The sequence below is a fragment of the Bos grunniens genome, chromosome 29 (assembly GCF_055505025.1).
Source record: "Bos grunniens cultivar Pamir isolate PY7600 chromosome 29, Bosgru_T2T1.0, whole genome shotgun sequence".
NCBI classification, from domain to species: Eukaryota; Metazoa; Chordata; class Mammalia; order Artiodactyla; family Bovidae; genus Bos; species Bos grunniens.
In genome coordinates this window covers 1543356-1563378 of record NC_141193.1, presented here as the reverse complement: position 1 = coordinate 1563378, position 20023 = coordinate 1543356, and the positions used below count along the sequence as shown (strand labels likewise).

At 62.1% G+C, this 20023-nt stretch overlaps 1 protein-coding gene across 11 annotated transcripts in view; it reads right to left on the bottom strand.

Moving 5' to 3' along the window:
• Positions 1-19515, bottom strand: part of LSP1 (lymphocyte specific protein 1) — a 36979-nt gene extending 17464 nt beyond the window's left edge. For 2 of the 11 annotated variants that reach the window (XM_086383794.1, XM_086383798.1), the window contains exon 1: positions 19429-19515. In XM_086383794.1, coding sequence (XP_086239920.1) covers positions 19429-19496 — 68 coding nt within the window. In that variant the 5' untranslated portion in view covers positions 19497-19515. Of the gene's footprint in view, positions 1-1013; positions 1144-1335; positions 2123-2888; positions 3116-6166; positions 6542-19428 lie in introns of those variants that run through there. The other 9 variants (XR_015157578.1, XR_015157577.1, XM_086383795.1 and 6 more) reach the window with 9 other exon arrangements.
• Between the last annotated feature and the right edge of the window lie 508 nt (positions 19516-20023).

Genomic DNA, 20023 nt, shown 5'->3' with positions numbered 1-20023 from the left:
GCAGACTCAGTGCCCACTTACAGCTGAAGATGGGGCAGGCGTGAGGCTGCAGGGCCTGTGGTCTCCCTGGGAAGGTGGGAGAGGGGACCACAGCTGCCCGGCACCGCCCCGGCCTCTCGCCCCGGCCGGGACCCCCAGACAACACCCCAGCATTTGCTACCTGCTCCATCACCTCCCTCCAGCCAGCGCAGCCCGCTCTCCCGGCCTGCCGGGGTCTCCCTCCCCCCTTCTATTTAGTCAGCACTCTATTTAGTCAGGTGTTGGGGACCCAGCGATGGGTGAGATGCCCTCGCTGCCCTTAGAGGACGCAGGAAAGCCCATGTTGGCCCCACAGCATGGCTCCAGGGCCTCAGAAGAGGACCCCTGTTCTGAGCTTCATTTAGGGGGGCATCCTCTCAGATGAAGGACCCTGTGCCTGCACCCAGCCTGGAGGGACAAGGGGCCATGGTGGGAGGAGGCCCTTGGGAGGGGGCGGGTTAGCAAGTAGACAGTGGTGCCCGGGAGACACGACGTTGGTCGCGGCCAAGGGGCCTGCAGATGGGCGGGTGTGGGCCTCAGAGCTGGGATCCCCATGGCCCTGCCTCTGCCCGTCCATCCTCCCCAGAGCCCAGGGGGAGGCCCACCCCTCCCGGGGGACGCACAGTCCTGGTGCCTCCTGGGGGCTGCTCCCTGGTCCTCGCCCCTCCAGGAGAGCGCTGTGGGAGGGGCCTCTGTCCCCGTGGATGGGGCTCCCTGCTCCTGCCCCAGCCCCCCATCTGGAGCTGCTTGCCATTCCCGGGGGGTGGCTGCCTGGCTGCTGCCCACTGCCTGCGAGGCAGCAGTGCCAGAGGTGTAAGACCCCCGGCCCCAGACTCTGGACAAGACCCCGGCCCCCTCTTAACAGCCACTGCCCACTGTCCTGCTGCCTGAGGCTCCTGCCGTACTCTTCACCCCAGACCCAGGACCCATGCAGCTCCTGGGGGTCCGGGCTCTGATGCTGGCAGGTGGGGGCACCGCAGGTCAGGCCTACCCACCACATTGCCGTCCCTAGAGCTGTCCAGGCAGGCCAGGCAGACTCCCACCAGCCACCCGGACACCCGAATGGTGAGGGTGTCCTGTCCTGATGGGAATCGGGCACCCCAGGTGCTCAGGCTCCCGTCGAAGGGTGTCTGTGACCTTCCCTGTGGGGGCTTCACCCACCCCTACAGCTTGGCCACACGTGACCCTGGAAGACCCTGCCAAGAGTGGGAAGTGGGCACTCGGGCCCTGAGCCTCCAGATGCCAGGCTTCCCCTCTGACCCCCAGGCCGGGCTCCCCGGCACCCAGCCCGTCACCTCCCCTGGCTGCACGCCCTACCTCTCGTGATGCGCTCCGTGCCCAGCCTCCGTGCCACGGTGCTCCCACGCCTCTGCCCCTGTCGGCTCTCACCAGCCTGCCCGTCTGGGCTGGGGGTGCGCGGCAGGGCTGAGGCTGCTCCTTCCTCTGCCCCGCGCCCCGCACGCCTGGGTCCCTCCTTTCTCCTCCGAGTCACTGACCACAGCGCTGCAGGGGCCTGGCCCTGGGCCGAGGCAGCCCAGGAGACCTCCCCGGGCGCCCCCGCCCCACCCTTCAGTGAGTCGCCCTGCCCACCCCCACGCCTACACACCGCCTCGCCCGGGCCGACTTCCCGGGGGACGGGCCTGGGGGGCCGCCCGCCCGCCCAGCACCCCCACCGAGCAGCAGCTCCAGCTGCAGCCCCGGGACCGGCCCGGTCTCCTCCTGGTGCTGGACAGCCCTCCAGGAGAGCCGGACGCTCCCAAGCCAGCTGGGACTGCCTGGCACAGACCTCGGAGCGCTCACGAGGCCAGGCTTTGGCACGCTCCGGGACACGCGACCGGTGGCTGGCACCGGCTGGAGCCTCTGCCACCCCTCCCGTCTCCTGCTTGGTGCCACGGGTCCACCTCCCACTCCCCAACGCCCCCACACACGACTCTGCCCGCAGTCGATGCTAAAGGGGCTCATGTGCTCAGCAGAGTCCAGGGGTCTGCCTGTCGTTTAAACTCGGCTGCCCCCCTGGGGGGCAGGCACAGCCTGGCACGGGCCGCCTGTCTGTCTGCTTCCGGCTTGGCCTTCCTGCAGGGCCCTGGGGCCCCAAGCATGTGGAGCAGCGGGACCCTCGCTGTCTCTGCCACCAGAGCCTCTGCCCGGCCCCCAGCCCCTCCTCCAAAGGACACCTTGTCCCTGACCCCTCGGGGTGGGTCATTCAGGGGGTGGGGGGCTTTGCCACCGAACTGGCCCTAATGCTCGCTTTGCCCTGCCACCCCAGATTCGCGTCCTCTGACCCTGCAGACCCCATGGCCTGTGCCCCAGGGCAGGGACAAGACCCCACCTCCCTGAGCCTCAGACTCTGTCCACGTAGATGGGGGCCTGGAGCCAGCCTCCACCAGCCTGCAGGACCTGCCCTGGCCCTCTGCCCACCAAGGGCTCCGCCAGGATCTGGGGGCTATGCCGGGATGGCCCCATTAGAGGGGCAAAGTGACCCCTCCACGGGCAAGGAAACCGAGGCGCAGACTCACTGGGGGTCCCCCATCCCGGGAGACACAGCTGGGGTCCCAACTCCACAGTCCCCATTCAGCACCCAGGCAGTCTCGCCCAAGGGCGGGAGGGGCCCCTGACCCCCACCCTCCGCACGGTGGGCTTTTCTCTGTGTGCTCCCCCACTCCCATCCTGCTCTCGCCGGCCTGCCCCGCCCGCCTTCCCGGCTGGCCAGGGCTGCCCCCACCTCCTGCACTCGCACACACACTGCCTGGCCCGGGGTCCTGGGACCCCTCGAGCACCCCGTCTCCCGCCCCAAGCGGCCCCTCCTTTGCGGCCTCCCCGTCCTCTTGCTCACGGCCCTGTGCCCCCTGACCCCTCCTGTTCCCACTCACTCTCTGTCTTCACGGAGGTCCCGCTGCCCCCACCCTGCCTGGTCCATCTCTCCGCTCCTATCTGCTCCCGTCATCCAACAGGACAGGAGCCCTGGGACCGCAGGGCACACAGCGCCTGGCTGCAGCTTCCCCTCCATGGCCTCAGAACTGCCCTGCGTGTCGTGGGCAGCGGCCAGCCCTCACAGCCCCATGCCCTCGCCTTCCTGGGCGGACCAGAGTCTGTCCCCCTCAGCGGCTGCACGTGGCCAGGGCCCCAACACCCCACCAGTCCACAGGCCGCCTGGGGTTCTTGTCCTGAACCGTCACCTACAGGGGGTCAGCCCCCCCCCACCAACCTGCACTGAGCTGCTCCAAGCCCCAGGAGATGCCCCCAGGGTCCACATCCCATCTGGCCATCTCTGATACCCAGGAGCCATGAGGCGCTCTCCTGAGGCTCCCGGGGAGACGGGGTGCCAGCCCCAGGTGCCCGGCACGCTGGCCGCGCTCACTGGCTGCTCTGACCCCAGCTGGTCTGCAGGTCAGGGCTGGAGCCTGGCCTCAGCCTCGGCACTCTGGGCTCTGGCCCTGACTGCCTGCCCAGGGGCTGGGCTGCTCCATCCCCGTACCCCCTCCTGCTGGCTCACCAGGCTCCTGGGACAGGACTCGCTCTGAACGCCAGACCACCTGCAGCCGGAACAGCACCACCCCCCGGGCACCCAGCCCTGCCAGGGCAGGGGCCGCCCACCCCCAGACGCGGGGCCCTGAGTGGGCTTGAGGCAGCCCCGCCCCGCGCACGCTGTGGTTTGCAGGCCTGGCTTTTCCCAGTGCCCTCGGGCCAGCTCGGCAGGCAGTGGCCACATTCCCTGCCCTCTGGCCGCCCCTCAGGGCCTCCTGGGCCAGGCTTCCTCAGGCGGGAGAGCCGGGCGTGGGAATGACCGGCGCGTCCGAGACGGATGTGCGCTGAGCGCGGCGGACAGCCTGCCCCACGGGTCTCCCTGGGCAGACTGGGAGCCACCCGGCCCTGTATCAGCTCAGCCTCGCCTTACAAGGCCAGGCCCTGGATGGCTGCATGGCCCACAGGATGCCCTGAGTCCAAGAGTCCTCTGGAAGTGCATGGGCCCAGGGACCCTGGCTGTCCCTGACGGTCTACCGCATGGGCCAGGCCTGAGATGGGCCTGAGGCGGGCACTGAGACCCCCAGGGGCTGTTGGAGGGTTGGGGGTAACTCCCTGCCACCTGGGAAGGGGCAGAGCTTGGCATGGGCGCACAGCAGGGGAAGGGGGTGAGCCCCGGGGTCCCGGCCCCCCAGCCTGAAGCCTCCTGCTGGCTCTCTACACAGCCTCGCGGCCGCAGCCAGGACAAGCCAGGCTTCGCTGAGGATCCGGGTGGATTCAGCTGCCCGGCACCCTGGCCGCAGCTGGCCCAGCACACCCTCCCAGCGCTCGTGACAGCGACGTCCGGGGCCCTCTGCGGCCCCGCCCCTTGCTCCCAGGCATCCTGGGGGAGGGCCCAGGGTGACCCGCCTGGTGAGGCGGGTGGCTGCCCACTCGTGAGGGCACCTGTGGTGTCGCAGCCTCTGTGAGTCTGGTTCTGTCGCCCTCCAAAGGCGAGGGCCTGCCAGCCAGAAGCCTCTTAGGTTCGGAGTTTGGAGTGGCATCCACACGGGCGTGCAGGTATCAGGGCCCACGTGCACTGGGTCAGGGCCTAGAGGGCATGCAGGCCTGTGCCATCGGCCGGGTGGACAGACTATCTCCGCCACCGTTCACAAGGGACCTCCCCGCCCCCCACGGCAGGCGTTCCCAGGGGGTTCAGAGGCAGGCTGCCCTCTGTCCCCGCCCCAGCCGGTCACCCACAGGCCCGCCTTCGCCGTCTAGGTCTGTGGGGCTCACACCCAGGCCTGCCTGTGCACTCGGCCCCGCTGCACCGTCCAAGCTCCAGCAGCACCTCCAGCGTGCCCCGGCATGCCCTGGGCAGCGACCTGGCACTGGGTTTGGGGATGAAGCCAAAGAAACACCTGGATGACAGGTGTGCATACAGGCAGGCCCTGCCACGCCCCACCGCGCTGGACAATGTCCCTCCTGGCCTGTTTCCCCGCTTGTTACAGGCTTGTTACTGCTGGACCTCCAGGACCGACAGGCACCCCTTCACCCCCGGGCCGCAAGCTGGGCACAGGAGGACAGTGGCGACTCCTCCCAGCTGCCCAGGATTCCTCCCCGAGACGCGCCTGAGGGGCCCCTGGTGAGTGGCACCAGGGAGGCCAGCAGAGCCAGCAACGGGCAGGTGTGAAGCCAGGGCGGACCCTCGAGGGTCTGCCTGCTCGGCGAGCTCCGCTGGCACGCAAGCACTCTGCGTGGCCCCGACTCTGGCCTTGTGGCCCTCAGGCCTGGCCGGGCGGGTTGGGGAGAGAGCCATGCCTGTGTCTGCAGAGACCCCGTGAGCCGGAGCGGGACGGGCCAGGGTTCCCGGCTCCGCTCAGAGGCTGCGGAGCCCACCCGCACACCTCGCCCCTGCCCCATCCCAAGTCAGGGCCACAGTGGACCTGGGGTGCTGAGGAACACCCATGTCCCCAGGAGCGAGCAGTTTGCCCAGGGAGAATAGGCTGTCAGGAGGCGGGGAGCAGGCCAGCAGCCCTGTGGAAGCGGGAGGCCCTCCCTGCTCGGGAGAAGCAGAGGCGGGCTAGGTGGAGAAAGCCGCGTTTCCCCGGCCTCGGTGCCTGGAAGGGTGGAGGAGGAGAAGGGCATTGTGGGCGGCTCACAGGGACGTGAGGCGAGGCCCCAGCGCTGCGGGGGCTCTGAGCCCACCCGTGGCCCTTCGCTTCTGCTTGCTCTCCAGGACTCTGTGAGGCAGGCGCCGCGATGCCCCACTGTGCAGAGCAGGAGACTGAGGCTCAGGAGGGCAGGGCGCTGGCCCCAAGCCCACAGACGCCGACCCGGCTTCTGCCTGTGGAGCCCGGACTCCAAGCGTGCACGCGGCCCGCGGTGCCTGCCCCCGGGCCAGGTGCGCCAGGGGCCGGCCAGGGCGGGGGACGTGGGGCCAAGTCCAGCTTCACCCTCTACAAAGTAAGGGGTGACCTGATGGTCCCCGGGGCCAGCAGGACCAGGGGAGGTGGGGGATGCCTCACTGGGGTCGTGCTTGTCACCGGAGGGGGTGCGGAGCTGGTGGCAGGACACAGCGGCGGAGGAGACGGTGGGCAGGCGGGCGGGTGCCCACACACACGGGTCGGAGCCGCAGGCGCCCGGGGAGGCACCCGCGGGCACCCTGCCCTGCCCTCCACGCCCCGGCCTGGGCGGAGGGACCTACCTCAGGAGGCTCTCCCGGCCCTGTTTCCTAGAACTTCTCCTCAGGAGCGCAGAGCTGCTCATGATGCTTGTGGGTGCCCGGCTGCCCGGCGACCTGGCCTGACCCCCGCCCTGGGGCCAGAGGCTGCGGCTGCTTCTTCAGAGGCTGCTTCCCGCTGCCCTGGCTCCTCCTGCCCTGGGACCCTCTGCCCTCCTCTCTCTACCCACCCGACGCCCTTCTTGCTCTGTCTCTCCCTCTGTCTGGCCGGCTGGTCTCCGGCTCTGACACCCCCTCTCTGCTCCTCTCTCTGTCTGCAGGTCTGTGACCCTCCATCCGTCTGTCCTGGCCTTTCTGGCCCCTGGGGGTCACCTGGGTGGGCTGCCCGCTGGCTGCCCCAGGCACCCCAAATGGCCCTGTCTGCACGGCCTCATGGGCTCCGGGGCTCCAGGCCTCTCTCCTGCACCAGGACACTCAGCAGCTGCTTCACGTTGGTCCCCCGCAGCCCCCTTCTCCACCCGCCTCGGCCTCGTCCACCTCCATCCCCTGGCTCCTTCTGAGACTAGTAAAAATGTCAGAGGGAAACCCTCGCCACGCGGCAGCCTGGGGCCTGAGCAAGACCTGGGAGGCCTGTGCTGGGCAGGCGGCCGCCCCCCGCCTCCTGGTGCCCCCTCCTGCCCTCGCCCCCCTGCCAGCCACCCCCCGCCTCCTGGTGCCCCCTGCCCCTGTGCCCCGGCCCCCATCCTCGCCCACCTCTCGGGGCCTGGCCCTGGCCTTCTGCTCCCTGCCCTCGCCCCCCGCCCGGCCGTCCCAGGCCAGGCCCCGCCGCCTCCTGCTCGATGCCCTCCGGCCCCCTGGCCCCACAGCCTCCTCTCTCCCCACTGGTGTCTCTCAATCTCTGTCTCCCTCCCTCCTCCTCCTCCCTCCTCCCGTCCGTCCTCCCTACCCTCCTCCTGTCCCTCCCCGGTCTCCATGTTCCCTTTGCTTCTTCCCAGCCCTCTGCTCCTGTTATCACCTCGAGGGGCAGGCCAGGGCACCCCAGGAATGCCGTCGGCTCCCCGGTAGGGAGGCTGCTGCCCACCCCTGCCTCTGACAGACGGCCCCAGGCGGCTCAGGGCACCGAGGCTCCTGAGGCCACTGCAGGCTCGCCCGTCGGGGCGGGACAGCCGTGCTCCCCACCAGTGGCCAGTGGCACGAGGTCAGCGCGGTGGCCTGGCCGGCAGCCCCCCTTGCCCCCCGGGCTCTGGCCGAGGCCCCAGGAGCAGCAGCCCAGCCCACTGTTCCTCCGGTTGGGCTGAGGCGCCCCTGGTGACTCACTGCGGAGCGCAGCGGGCAACTGGCCTGACCGGGGAGGGCCCAACCCAGCTCGCCCTCTGGGAGTCACCGAGGGCCAGCTCCGGGCCGGGCCGCCTCGTATCCAGCAGCTCCCTAGGCTCACCCATGCCCTCGACCACCCTGAGAAGCAGATGCCACCGTAGACCCGTGCCCCAGGTGGGAAGACCAAGGCTCAGACTGGTACCTGAGGTCAGGGCCCAGCAGAGCCAGAACCAAGCCCACCGGGAGCCTGCCAGCCACCCCAGCGCCACTCCACGGCCTCTGCCTCCCTAACTTGTCTGATCTCTGGTTGCACCGGGCTGCTGGGGCTGGGAGCTCCTGCGGATGTGCGAGGGGACGAAGAGTAAGGTTGGGATCAGACCAAAGAGTGGGTGGACGTGGGGTGAATCCCCGTGTGTTGGAGGAAGCAGCAGCCTTCGGAGAGACTCCACGTGGGCCACGGGTCCTCAGTAACCCGGTGTGGTGCTGGCCGCTGGAGACTTTGCGGTGGGCCCTCGGGCTCAGACCGGCCCCCACGCATCAGGCTGCGTCCTGTGACCCACCGCCTCCCTTGCACAAGCCAGGAGGGGCTGGAGACTGTGCGGGGTGTGCTGTAGAGGCCGCTGTGCCCGCTGTGCGTCCCAGCCCCTAGCCAGAGATGCAGAGACCCCCAGATGCTGGTGGGGCGAGGAGGAAGGGGGAGAGGGGGACGGCAGGGCTGGGCTGCGGGCTGAGCCAGATCACCCCGGGAAAGGAAGCTTGCGTTTGGTTCCCATCTCAGCTGGCCATATCCTCCTTGCCCCCTGCTCTTAGTTCTGGAATCCCAGCCACAGCCAGCCAGGAATGAAATGTGCCAAAGCATATTTCGGTTCAAAAGAAGGAAAAATATTTCCACAGGGGAAAGGGCTGCCTTGGGGTGGTGGGAGTTTCCTGTCCCTGAAACTTAAATAGAATTGCACAATTACTTATTGGACTGATGGGTGGGAGGGATTAATAGCAAGAGTAGAACTTGAAATGCCGCGGCGAGGGCTCACAGTTTCACAACCAGGGCGTGTCCCAACAGGAACCACAGGGCAGAGCACCTGACGTCAGCTTCGCCGCTTCTCTCCATCCATCCATCCGTCCCCCTGTCCATGTGTCCTCTGTCCATCATCCTTCCATCCATCCATCCTCCACCATCTATCATCCATCCATCATCTACCTATTCATCTGTCCATCCATCTTCCGTTCAACATCAATCCATCCATACTCAATCCATCCATCACCTATCCATCCATGCCCCATAAGTCCATCCATCCATGTACTTAAAGGTCTTAATGTAAACATGTAAAACCCTTAAAAGAAGCATTTAGCTGGTATCCCTCCATTCTGAACAAAATAACTGCTGAGCATATGTCAATTACTATTATCCATGCGTTCACCAATTTGTATATCCGTTTGCCCTGGTACCCAGCTGGTGAACTATTTGCTGTTCTGTTATACATCCTTCTCTCTCTCTAAACATTCTATTGCACTTACATTCATTTAATATCAGTATTTCGCTATCTTTCCCATTCGTAGCTCCATTTATACATCTGCCTATCCATCCATCCGTATGCCCACCCACCCTCCCACCTAGCAAGTCCTCATCCACTCGTGCATGAGAACATATGTGTTTGTCCTCTCGTGTACGTACTTGGGCTTCCCTGGTGGCACAGTGGTAAAGAACCCACCTGCCAGTACAGGAGATGCAGGAGGTGTGCATTCAGCCCCTGGATCTGGACGATCCCCTGGAGTAGGAACTGTCAACCTACCCCAGCATTCTTGCCTGGAAAACTCCATGGGCAGAGGAGCCTGGTGGGCTACAGTCCATCAGGGTTGCAAAGAACTGGACACAACTGAGCGACCGAGTATGCACCCACACACACGCATATTTATCCATTATTTTCCCCATCAGTTCAGTTCAGTTGCTCAGTCATGTCCGACTCTGCGACCCCATGAATAGCAGCACGCCAGGCCTCCCTGTCCATCGTCAACTCCCGGAGTTTACCCAAACTCATGTCCATCGAGTCGGTGATGCTGTCCAGCCATCTCATCCTCTGTCATCCCCTTCTCCTGCCTTCAATCTTTCCCTGCATCAGGGTCTTCTAATGAGTCTGCTCTTTGCATCAGGTGGCCAAAGTACTGGAGTTTCAGCTTCAGCATCAGTCCTTCCAATGAACACCCAGGACTGATCTCCTTCAGAATGCAGTGGTTGGATCAAAAGCATCAATTCTTCAGCGCTCAGCTTTCTTCAAAGTCCAACTCTCACATCCATACATGACCACTGGAAAAACCATAGCCTTAACTATACGGACCTTTGTTGGCAAAGTAATATCTCTACTTTTCAATATGTTATCTAGGTTGGTCATAACTTTCCTTCCAAGGAGCAAGTGTCTTTTAATTTTGTGGCTGCAATCCCCATCTGCAGTGATTTTGGAGCCCCAAAAAATTAAGTCTGCCACTGTTTCCACTGTTTCCCCATCTATTTCCCATGAAGTGATGGGACCAGATGCCATGAACTTCGTTTTCTGAATGCTGAGCTTTAAGCCAACCTTTTCACTCTCCTCTTTCACTTTCATCAAGAGGCTCTTTAGTTCCTCTTCACTTTCTGCCATAAGGGTGGTGTCATCTGCGTATCTGAGGTTATTGATATTTCTTCCAGCAATCCTGATTCCAGCCTGTGATTTGTCAACCCCAGCATTTTGCATGATATACTCTGCCTATCATGTATGGATATGAAAGTTGGACCATAAAGAAAGCTGAGTGCAGAAGAATTGATGCTTTTGAACTGTGGTGTTGGAGAAGACTCTTGAGAGTCCCTTGGACTATAAGGAGAGCCAACGAGTCAATCCTAAAGGACACCAGTCCTGAATATTTATTGAAAGGGCTGGTGCTGAAGCTGAAACTCCAATACTTTGGCCACCTGATGCGAAGAGCCAACTCATTAGAAAAGACCCTGATGCTGGGAAAGATTGAAGGCAGGAGGAGAAGGGGACAACAGAGGATGAGATGGTTGGATGGCATCACTGACTCGATGGACATGAGTTTGAGTAAATTCCGGGAATTGGTGATGGACAGGGAAGCCTGGCATGCTGCAGTCGATGGGGTCGAAAAGAGTCGGACACGACTGAGTGACTGAACTGAATTGAATAAGTTAAATAAGTAGGGTGACGATAAACAGCCTTAACATACTTCTTTCCCAATTTTGAATCAATCAGCTGTTCCGTGTAAGGTTCTAACTGTTGTTTCTTGACCTGCACACAGGTTTCTCAGGAGACAGATGAGGTGGTCTGGTGTTCCCATCTCTTTAAGGATTTTCCAGTTGGTTGTGATCTACACAGTTAAAGGCTTTTTTGTAGTCAATGAAGCAGAAGTAGATGTTCTTATGGAATTCCTTGCTTTCTCTATGATCCAACAGGTAGCAATTTGATTTCTGGTTCCTCTGCCATTTCTAAACCCAGCTTTTACATCTGGAAGTTCTCAGTACACATAATGCTCAGCCCTAGCTTGAAAGGTTTTGAGCGTGACCTCACTGTCATGGAAATGAGTGCGGTTGTCCAGTAGTTCGAGCATTCTTTGGCACTGTCCTTCTTTGGGACTAGAATGAAAACTGACCTTTCCAGTCCTGTGGCCACAGGGGCTTTTCAAATTTGATGGCATATTGAGTGCAGCACTTTAACAACACCATCTTTTAGGATTTGAAACAGTTCAACTGGAATTCCATCACCTCCACTAGCTTCGTTCGTAGTGATGATTCCTAAGGCCCGCTTGACTTCACACTCCAGGATGTCTGACTCTAGGTAAGTGATCACACCATCGTGATTATCTGAGTCGTTAAGAACTTTTTTGTACAGTTTTTCTGTGCATCCTTGCCACCTCTTCTTAATATATTCTGCTTCTGTCAGGGCCATACCGTTCTGTCCTTTATTGAGCCCATCTTTGCATGAAATGTTCCCTTGGTATCTCTAATTTTCTTGAGGAGATCTCCAGTCTTTCCCATTCTGTTGTTTTCCTCTATTTCTTTGTACTGATCACTGAAGAAGGCTTTCTTATCTCCTTGCTATTCTTTGGAACTCCGCATTCAGATGGGTATATCTTTCCTTTCCTCCTTTGCCTTTTGCTTCTCTTCTTTTCTCAGCTATTTGTAAGGCGTCCTCAGATTACCATTTGCCTTCTTGGATTTCTTTTTCTTTGGGATGATTTTGGTCACCACCTCCTGTACAATGTTATGAACCTCTGTCCATAGTTCTTTAGGCACTCGGTCTATCAGATCTAATCCCTTGAATCTATTTGTCACTTCCACTGTGTAATCATAAGGGATTTGGTTTAGGTCAATCCTGAATGACCTATTGGTCATAGCTGCATGGCTTACTTTCTTCAATTTAAGCCTGAATTTTGCAGTAAGGAGCTAATGATCTGAGCTTCAGTTAGCTTGAGGTCTTGTTTTGCTGACTGTAGAGAACGTCTCCATTTTTGGCTGCAAAGAATATGACCAATCTGATTTTGGTATCGACCATTTGGTGATATCCATGTGTAGAATTGTCTCTTGTGTTGTTGGAAAAGGGTGTTTGCTATGACCAGTGTATTCTTTTGACAAAATTCTGTTAGCCTTTGCCCTGCTTTATTTTGTACTTGAAGATCAAACCTGCCTGTTAGTCCGTGTATCTTTTGGCTTCCTACTTCTGCATTCCAATCCCCTGTAAAGAAAAGGACATCTTTTCTTGGTGTCAGTGCTAACTGGTCAACTTCAGCTTCTTCAGCATCAGTGGTTGGGGCATGGATGTGGTTAGGGCATAGTGTGATGTTGAACGGTTTGCCTTGGAAATGAACCAAGAGCATTCTGTCATTTTTGAAATTGCACCCAAGTACTGCATTTCAGACTTTTTTGTTGACCATGAGGGCTACTCCATTTCTTCTAGAGATTCTTGCCCACAGTAGTAGACCTAACGGTCATTTGAATTAAATTTGCCACTCATAGAAATCTACCAGTTGTCTATATCCATCTGCATGTATCTGTCCAGTTATTTATCTATAACGTTACATTCATTTACCCATACACTAATGCCATTCCTACGTCTATCTGCAAACTCATCCACCCATCATCTATCTACCTATCCATTCATTCACACATCTATCCACGCACTCATCCACCCACCATCTACCCATCCATCCACCCGTAATTTACCCATCCATTTAATCAACTTCCATCTCCCCACCTATTCATTCATCCATCCACCCACCCATGATCAATCCATCTTTACATCCAGCTATCCAGCCATCTACCTACCCACCAATCAATCCACACATCATCCATCCATCCAGACATCCCTCCGTTCATGCATTTATCAGTCTACTCATTCGCTCATCCATCCATCCATCCGTCCATCCATCCATCCATCCATCCATCCACCCACCCATCCAACTGTTCTCTCATCCATAAATCACTTATTCCTTCTCTCCGTCCCCTCATTCACCCATCGTCCACATGTCCATTCATCCCACCATCCCTCCTCTCGACATCCATCTATCCACCCACTCTTCATCCACTCATCCAACCACCATCCACCCAGCCAGCCAGCCCACCATTCTGCACCCGTTCATCCACCCACCCATTTACCCAACCCCCACTCATCCACTCAGCCGTTCATTCATCCATTCACCTATTCACTCATCTGTCCGTCCATCTGTCCTTCCATCCACCTATTCACTCATCATCTGCTTACCCATCATCCATTTATTCATCCACCCCTCATCCTTCCATCCACCCATTCACTCATCCATTCACTTATCCATCCATCCATCTACCCACCTACCCACCATTTATCTATCCACCCATCCATCCACACCTCTATCCTTTTACCCACCACCCATCCATGTACTCCTCACTCATCCATCCATCCCTCCGTCCACCTATTATCCATCTATTCATCCATCCACCAGCTAGTTGTTCCTGCTTCCTACCTTTCCTTTCATTTATACTTTTCTCTTGTTGAGTCTTTTTATCCTTTTTTCTTTCTTCTGTGACTAAGACGTGGTTCATAAACTTGTGGCTATAGAAGATAAAGGCGCATACCCTCTCCCCAGTAAGGTTAGTGCCACAACAGAACTTAAATAGGGACTGGGGAGGGAGGGGTCTGTCCTCTTGTTTAGCCATTCTCACACACACACGCGCACACACACACATGCACGCTTACAGAGCTGTGTCTCAGTGAAAGGTGCGTCGGGGACTTCCCCGGTGGTCCAGGGGTTAAGATTCCGCCTTGCAGTGCGGGGGTCACGGGTCCAGGGACTAAGATCCCACATGCTGCAGAGTAACGAAGTCCACACTGCAGCTACTGAGCCCCAGGCCCCGGAGCCCATGTGCTGCCTGGGGAGTCCGTGCACCAGAACGAAAGATTCACATGATCACTGAAGATCCTGCGTGCTGCCACTAAGCCCAGTAAAGCCAGATCAGTGAACTTTTTAAAAAAAAGATGTACCAGACAGTGAGAGTCCGTGAGGGATGGCGTGTGAAGGGGCGTCAGGGCTGGTGGTCTCAGTGGCAGTGGCCCCTGGGTGACTGCGGTGCAGCAGTGTTCCTGGGAGCTCGTCTCTCATGTATGCCTCAGTCAAGCAAGGGCAGAGGGGCCCGCGTGCTGTGGTGGGAATCCCGTGAGGCTGGGCTTTGGGGAGGGGCTGGGACCAGGAGAAAGGCCCGCTCTTTCCAGATCCCGCTAGAACCAACTGGCTGGGTCCATCTGTCCCAAGTCCCACTTCTGTTTTAAAGAGGAGAGGGTGCGTGGGCAGCCTTGGGACCCAGAAGGGAAGCCGTCTGCAGAGCAGGTCCTCTCCCGGAGGGGCACAGACCCCTTTGGAGTGAGGGGCTGTGTTTTCCCCCAGGGGACGGAAAGGAGCAGCGTCTGAGGCCCCACCTCCCAGGCACAGGGTCAGGCAGCGACCCTCCCAGTCTTCACTCACCCGGGGGACAGTGGGGAGGCTGAGGCTGCACCCCCCGAACTCCCTGCCAGCTCTGCCTGCTGACCACTGTGTCCTCCCGCCCCCGGCTCTGGCCCTGCTCCAGGCTCCTGTGGGGCGAGGCGCACCCAGCTCCCAGGTTCCCAGACAGCCGCTCCCCACCAGCCAGGGGACCAGACAGTGCTCCCTCCTCCACCCACCCGCTCCCACCTTCCTGGCTCAGAGGCGGGGAGCTGACAGACGGGCCTGACCCCAGGAAAGGGCCAGGGCTTTCCTCTCCCATCACCCCCCACCCCTTATCTGCCTGTGTCTGGCACTGCAGGGCCGTGCTGGCCGGTGAGGAGGCCTGATTTTCCCCATCCCCTTATCTCCTGTAAACTCCACACCCTCACAGGCCGGCCCAGCCCCCTCCCTCCAGGCTCGCGTGTGTGAGGGGAGGTGTGAGGGGCTTCCCTCTGGCTGAGCTTTCCCAGGGCCTGTACCCCGCCTGTGCCTTCCCTGCTGGGTCTCCACTCATCATGGCATCGAGTCTGACTCAGGCTTGGGGAGGTTTGGGAACTGCCCTCACTGGTGGCCTTGTGGCCCAGGCCCCCTCCCCACCCACTTCTCCAAGAAGGCCTTGAGCAGCCAGTGGAAAGAGGACCCCGAGATGCACAGGCCTGGGGCTGGGCCTGGGGGAGAAGCTGTGGGCACCTCTCCAGGGGGCCCTGGAGAGGACCTGCTCTCCCTGCCGGTGCTGAACCCCATCTCTGCTTTGGGGGTGGACCCCAGGGTGTCTTCTGAATTGTGCTGTATTTGGGGTGGCTCTCCACGTCCCAGAAAACTCAGGAGGCACCAGTGTGCGGGATTTCTGAGGGCCTCTGAGGGCATCCCAGCCAGCTCTGGGTCCCCCTGACTCCTCACTGGATCTCAGGGGGCCTGGACCCCGGCAGGAAAGCAGATGCTCAGAGCTGGTGCCCAGATGCCCTCCAGCAGTGGGTGCAGCCCTCAAGCCTCAGCTCTGCCTGTGGAAAGGGGGCCCTGGCACTGGCCTGCCTGGCTGGGCAGTGAGCATCTTGGTTTCCAGTGCTCAACGAGGCCGGTTCAGGGTGTGAGTGAAGACTGTGCCCTTGAGGAAACTGAGACCTCGGGGTGGGGTGCAGTCACCCCAGAAAGTCCCAGGCCAGGTGCAGCAGTTGGTGCCATCTGCCCTGGGGTTTGGGGCCCACCCAGCCCCTGCCCTGGGTCAGAACCCAGGAAGGCAAAGGCAATGCTCAGGGCTGGCCCGGGGGGCTTCTTGCCGCTGCCCAGGGGGCCTGGCCCTCGCTCTGGGCCCTCCGAGAAGTGCTGCGGCAGAGGTGGGCCAGGGGGCTTCTTGCCACTGCCCAGGGGGCTGGCCCTCGCTCTGGGCCCTGCGAGGGGTGCTGCTGCAGAGGCGGGCTGGGGTGGGGGGCGTGGGGGGAGGCCAGCTCCGCTTTGACCCACGGTACCCCTCTGGCAGGGGCCGCCAATCCTGGCCCCAAGACCCCCCTGGTTCTGCCCTTGCGGCTCCAGGATTGTTCTCTGAGGAGGCAGATGGGGACCAGGAAGGGGGTGGGGAGGCAGGGAAGGGTTTCCGGCTTCCCAAGTCTGCAGGGTGGGCCCTGCAGTGACTTCCCCAAGTGTGTGAGAAGGTCCTCTCCCTCCCCCGCACCGAGGAGGGGATGTGAAGGGTCCAGATGGAGGCGGGAGGAGGCGCAGAAGGAAGGCATCCATCATCTGCGCTGAGCTCAGCCTTCCCACTCCCCTGGGAAATTTCCGGGCGCCCGAGACCCCTGACCTGGGGGAGGAGGAGATGAGGCCCACCTGGGGGTCCTGAGGCCTGACCCAGCTCTGACTGCCGCCCCCGGATCTGGGCCGGAGGCCGGGAGAGGAGCCCCAGTGTGTGGCCCCCATCCCTCCGCCCCATCAGCCCGCGCAGTTGAGGGGGGCCGTCCGCCTTCCTGAGCGGGCTTTGGCGCCACTCGCTGCTCCAGGCCGTGTACCCAACTGTATCAGGTGGTGCTGGGCCTGCCGGGAGGGCAAGTGGGTGACAGGGACAGTCGTGGGATGCCTGGGGGTCCCCACCCAGGGCCTCTCCGGTACCACGGGCCCCTCCCACCCTGGCTCCCTTGGCCGGACGGACATGTCCGAGGCCTCCGGGCCAGCTCAGCCCTTCCTCCACTGCACGCTGCCTCATGGGGACCAGCGGCCTTTGTCCTGCAGATCCTGCAGTGCAGAGGGCAGGCTCGACAGGGCCTGTAGAGACAGATGGCCCAGAGAGGGGGCCTGCAGGCTGTCCCCCCGCCACCCGCCTGCCCCCTGAGCTGGGCACATGGAGCAGTGAGGGGGCAGCGTCACCTGGGTGGGGGTCACACCCTATCTGGAGGGGGACAGTGGCCTGGGGGTCAGGGACACACCCGCTCACCCTATCCCAGCCCTGCCCGAGGAGGGGACAGACCCAAGCTCTACGTGGGCCCCCACTGTGGGCAGTGGCGGATGCAAAGGGAACCTGGGGTAGGGGCCACCCGGGGAGGGGAGCTCAGAGGAAACTTTGGAAGCCTGGAGAGGGAGTGAGGCTGCCAGGGAGGTTGAGGAGGGTCCTGTTCAAAGGACCCTGTTCAAAAAATCCCTGCAATGATTCCGGCACCTTCCAGAATGCGGAAGGGCTGGGAAGGCCAGGCTGTGGGGCAGTGAGGGCCGTGTAACCGGGGCAGCAGTGGCCACCCCGGGGTATGGATCATGCTGCTCCGTGGCACACGGTTCCACCGGTGGAAAGACGTGGTCCCATGGCTTGTGGACAAAGAGCGTGGCCAGGGAAGGGGCAGGGGTCTGCAGGCCACCCTGTGTCCCAGGCAATAGGGGAGGCGCAGGGCTGCAGCTCGGGATGCCGGGGAGGTGGGGAGGGGCCCGGGATGCTGCCTGCGGGTGGCGGCAGGCACAGGGAGGACCAGCGTGCTCCGGCCTGGCCTCGGGGAGGGCTCCCAGGTGTCTGGGGTGGTTTGAGGCAGCCGGTCTCGTGCTAGAGCAGTCGGAGGGGACGGCTTGCCCTGGACCCACCGACCTGATGGCTCTGCTGTGGGCGGCCAGTGGGGGCTGGGAGACAGACCTTGGCCATCTCTGAGCTCTGCTCTCTGTCCCAGCAGACCCTGGCCCTCCGGGGGGCTCCCGGGAGGGGCTTCCCAGCTGCAGGTCCCCTGCCTAGGCGTCGGGGACTTCTCTGTCACCCCAGACAGAAAAATCCCCGCTTCCCTTCGTCACCTTGTGAAGCGAGAACCGCCCCTCCCACCCCCCCCGCCCTGGGTCTCAGTTTCATTCTGAAAGGTCAGGACGTGCACTGTGCCAGGGGGTGGATGTTGGGGGCGCCCAGCTCCTGGGCAGGGGGTGTCTCTGGACTGGTCCTCCCTCCAAGTGCCCGACAGACCCCGAGCCCCAGGGACAGGCCCCGGCAAGCCGCCCAGCCCGGGGCTAGTGGCCATTGCCTCCGTTGCCCCCTCTCGTCCGCGTGTGCGACAGCTGAGGAGAGGGGTCAAGGATGGGGCCAAGAAGTGGGCAGGCCCCTGCCAGGCTGCACAAGTCGTGCCCTTCTATGGGCATGCGGCGGCCGGAGGTGCATGGGAGCCCGGGCCGGGTGGCGTTGACGTGAAGAGCCGTTCCCGAGCGAGGACACAGCTGTTCCCATCACCTGCTCCATGCGGCGTGCTGGCCCCGCAGGAGGACGGGCTGCCTCCTTGGGGCGCCAAGCCTGGGTCATGCCTCTCTCCCCTCCTCTATGGCAAGCGGCGGCATCCCCCGGCTACCCTGACAGCCCAGGGCGGGCAGGTGCGCCCTGACCCCCCCAGACCCCAGCTGCCCCTGCCCCCCAGGACTCAGCCCCACGCCCCCACCCAGGGGTCCCCTGGAACTCGGCCGGGAGGAGACGCCCTCGCACCGCCTCCACCTGCCTGTGCGTGCGCCTCACCATCAGCTCCAGCATCCCTTCCTCCTCAATAAATGCATCATCGTGGAACCGGGTACCACTGCCTCCAGCCTCCCATGGGAGAGCTGGGGGCAGCATCCACTCTGCAAGGAAGCCCTGCGGCCGCGGGGAGCCCAGCCTATGGTGGCTTGGCCAGTGGGGGTCCTAGTGGGCCGGCTGGCTCTCCCTTCGCCCACCCCCTGCAGTGGCTCTGGAGCAAGTCGGGGGTGGCTGGTCAGGTCCACTTCAGTCCTGTGGCTTTGAGCGTCTCACCCCTTCCCTCTGCTCCTTCCTTTCTGCCATCCTCCCGCTGGGCCCGTGGTCTCTCTCCACACGGCTGCCCACGCCTCAACCATTTGTCTGCCCACAAGCCCTGGCCACTCCTGTGTGCAGCCCCTGCACCCTAGGACAGTCAGACCCCCACAGCCAGGGACCCTGCCTACCCCCATCTCAGGTGGGGGTGCTCCACAGAGCCCGAAGGCCTCATGCAGGTGCCTGGGTCGCCAGCGTCCCTTCCCATCTCCGGCTGTGCCCACATGCAGCCCACCCAAAGCCCCGCCTGCCGGACACTCAGACACGGCAGTGGTCTCTGCCTCCTCACCCCCAGCGGAGCAGGGCGGCCTGGGAGAGGGCCTGGTCAGACTCCCAGCACAGGCTTCGAGGCTCCCGAGGCTGAGCACCCCCTCTTGGCCAGGCCTCCTGGACAGGACCCACCCCACCTCCTGCCCTCACAGTCTCCGCCCTGCCTGCCCTAGGCCCGGGCTCTTCCCTGGGCGTCCAGCCCGCCTGGAGCCCAGTTCGCATCCCGCTGGCGGGTGGGTGAACCCCCCTTTCCCAGCGAGGCCCAGCTGCAGCATTAGACGGAAGAGGCATCTAGCTGCCCGGGCGAGGTGGGGACAGGGACCCAGGAAGACGCCCTGCAGCCTGTGAGCCGCATCCGGACCCGCGGTGCCACAGACCTCGGGTTAAGCGCAGCCCCACAACATGCAGATGCAAAGGCTTGTGCGGGCCTGGGCGTGTGTGTGGCCCGGCCGGGCCTTACCCTGTGTCTTCTTCCGCCAGCAGCTCCCGCCGCTCCTCGGAGCCGGGGTGGCCGGGAGCCTCCGCCATCGGTCCTCACTGTGCGTGTGAGCTGCAGCTCTGGGCGCTTCCTGGGGCGGCCGCCCTGGAGCCCCCACCCCCAGCCAGGTTTCACTTCCCCCTTCCGGCTGCAGGTTGAGGTTTGGAGCGCATCGGGGCTGGGGTTGGGGTGTTGTTTTCTAATCTGTTGCTGCAAGAGGAGAAGAGAAAAAAAACACGAGTCACCAGGAAGCGTTAAGCAAGTTGCAGGGGCCTGGAGGGCCCGGAGGCGGAGGTGAGGCTCAGGTGCAGGGTGTGGGGGCTGGGACCCCGCACGGGAACCCCCCACCCACCCGCAGTCCCGGCCTCGAAGTCCACCTCTGCACGGCTGCTGTTCCCAGGCAGAGGGCAGGGCCCGGTCCCGAAGCCTCCACGGGAAGCCTGCTGACCTCCCCGGGTGGCATCTCCTGGGTGCACGCCCAGAGCATGGTCCCCTTTCCCGAGCCTTGGGCCATCGGCTGGCTCACCCCTCGTTGGTCCCTGCTCTCCAGACTTCTGGGGCCCAGCCTGAGCTGCCC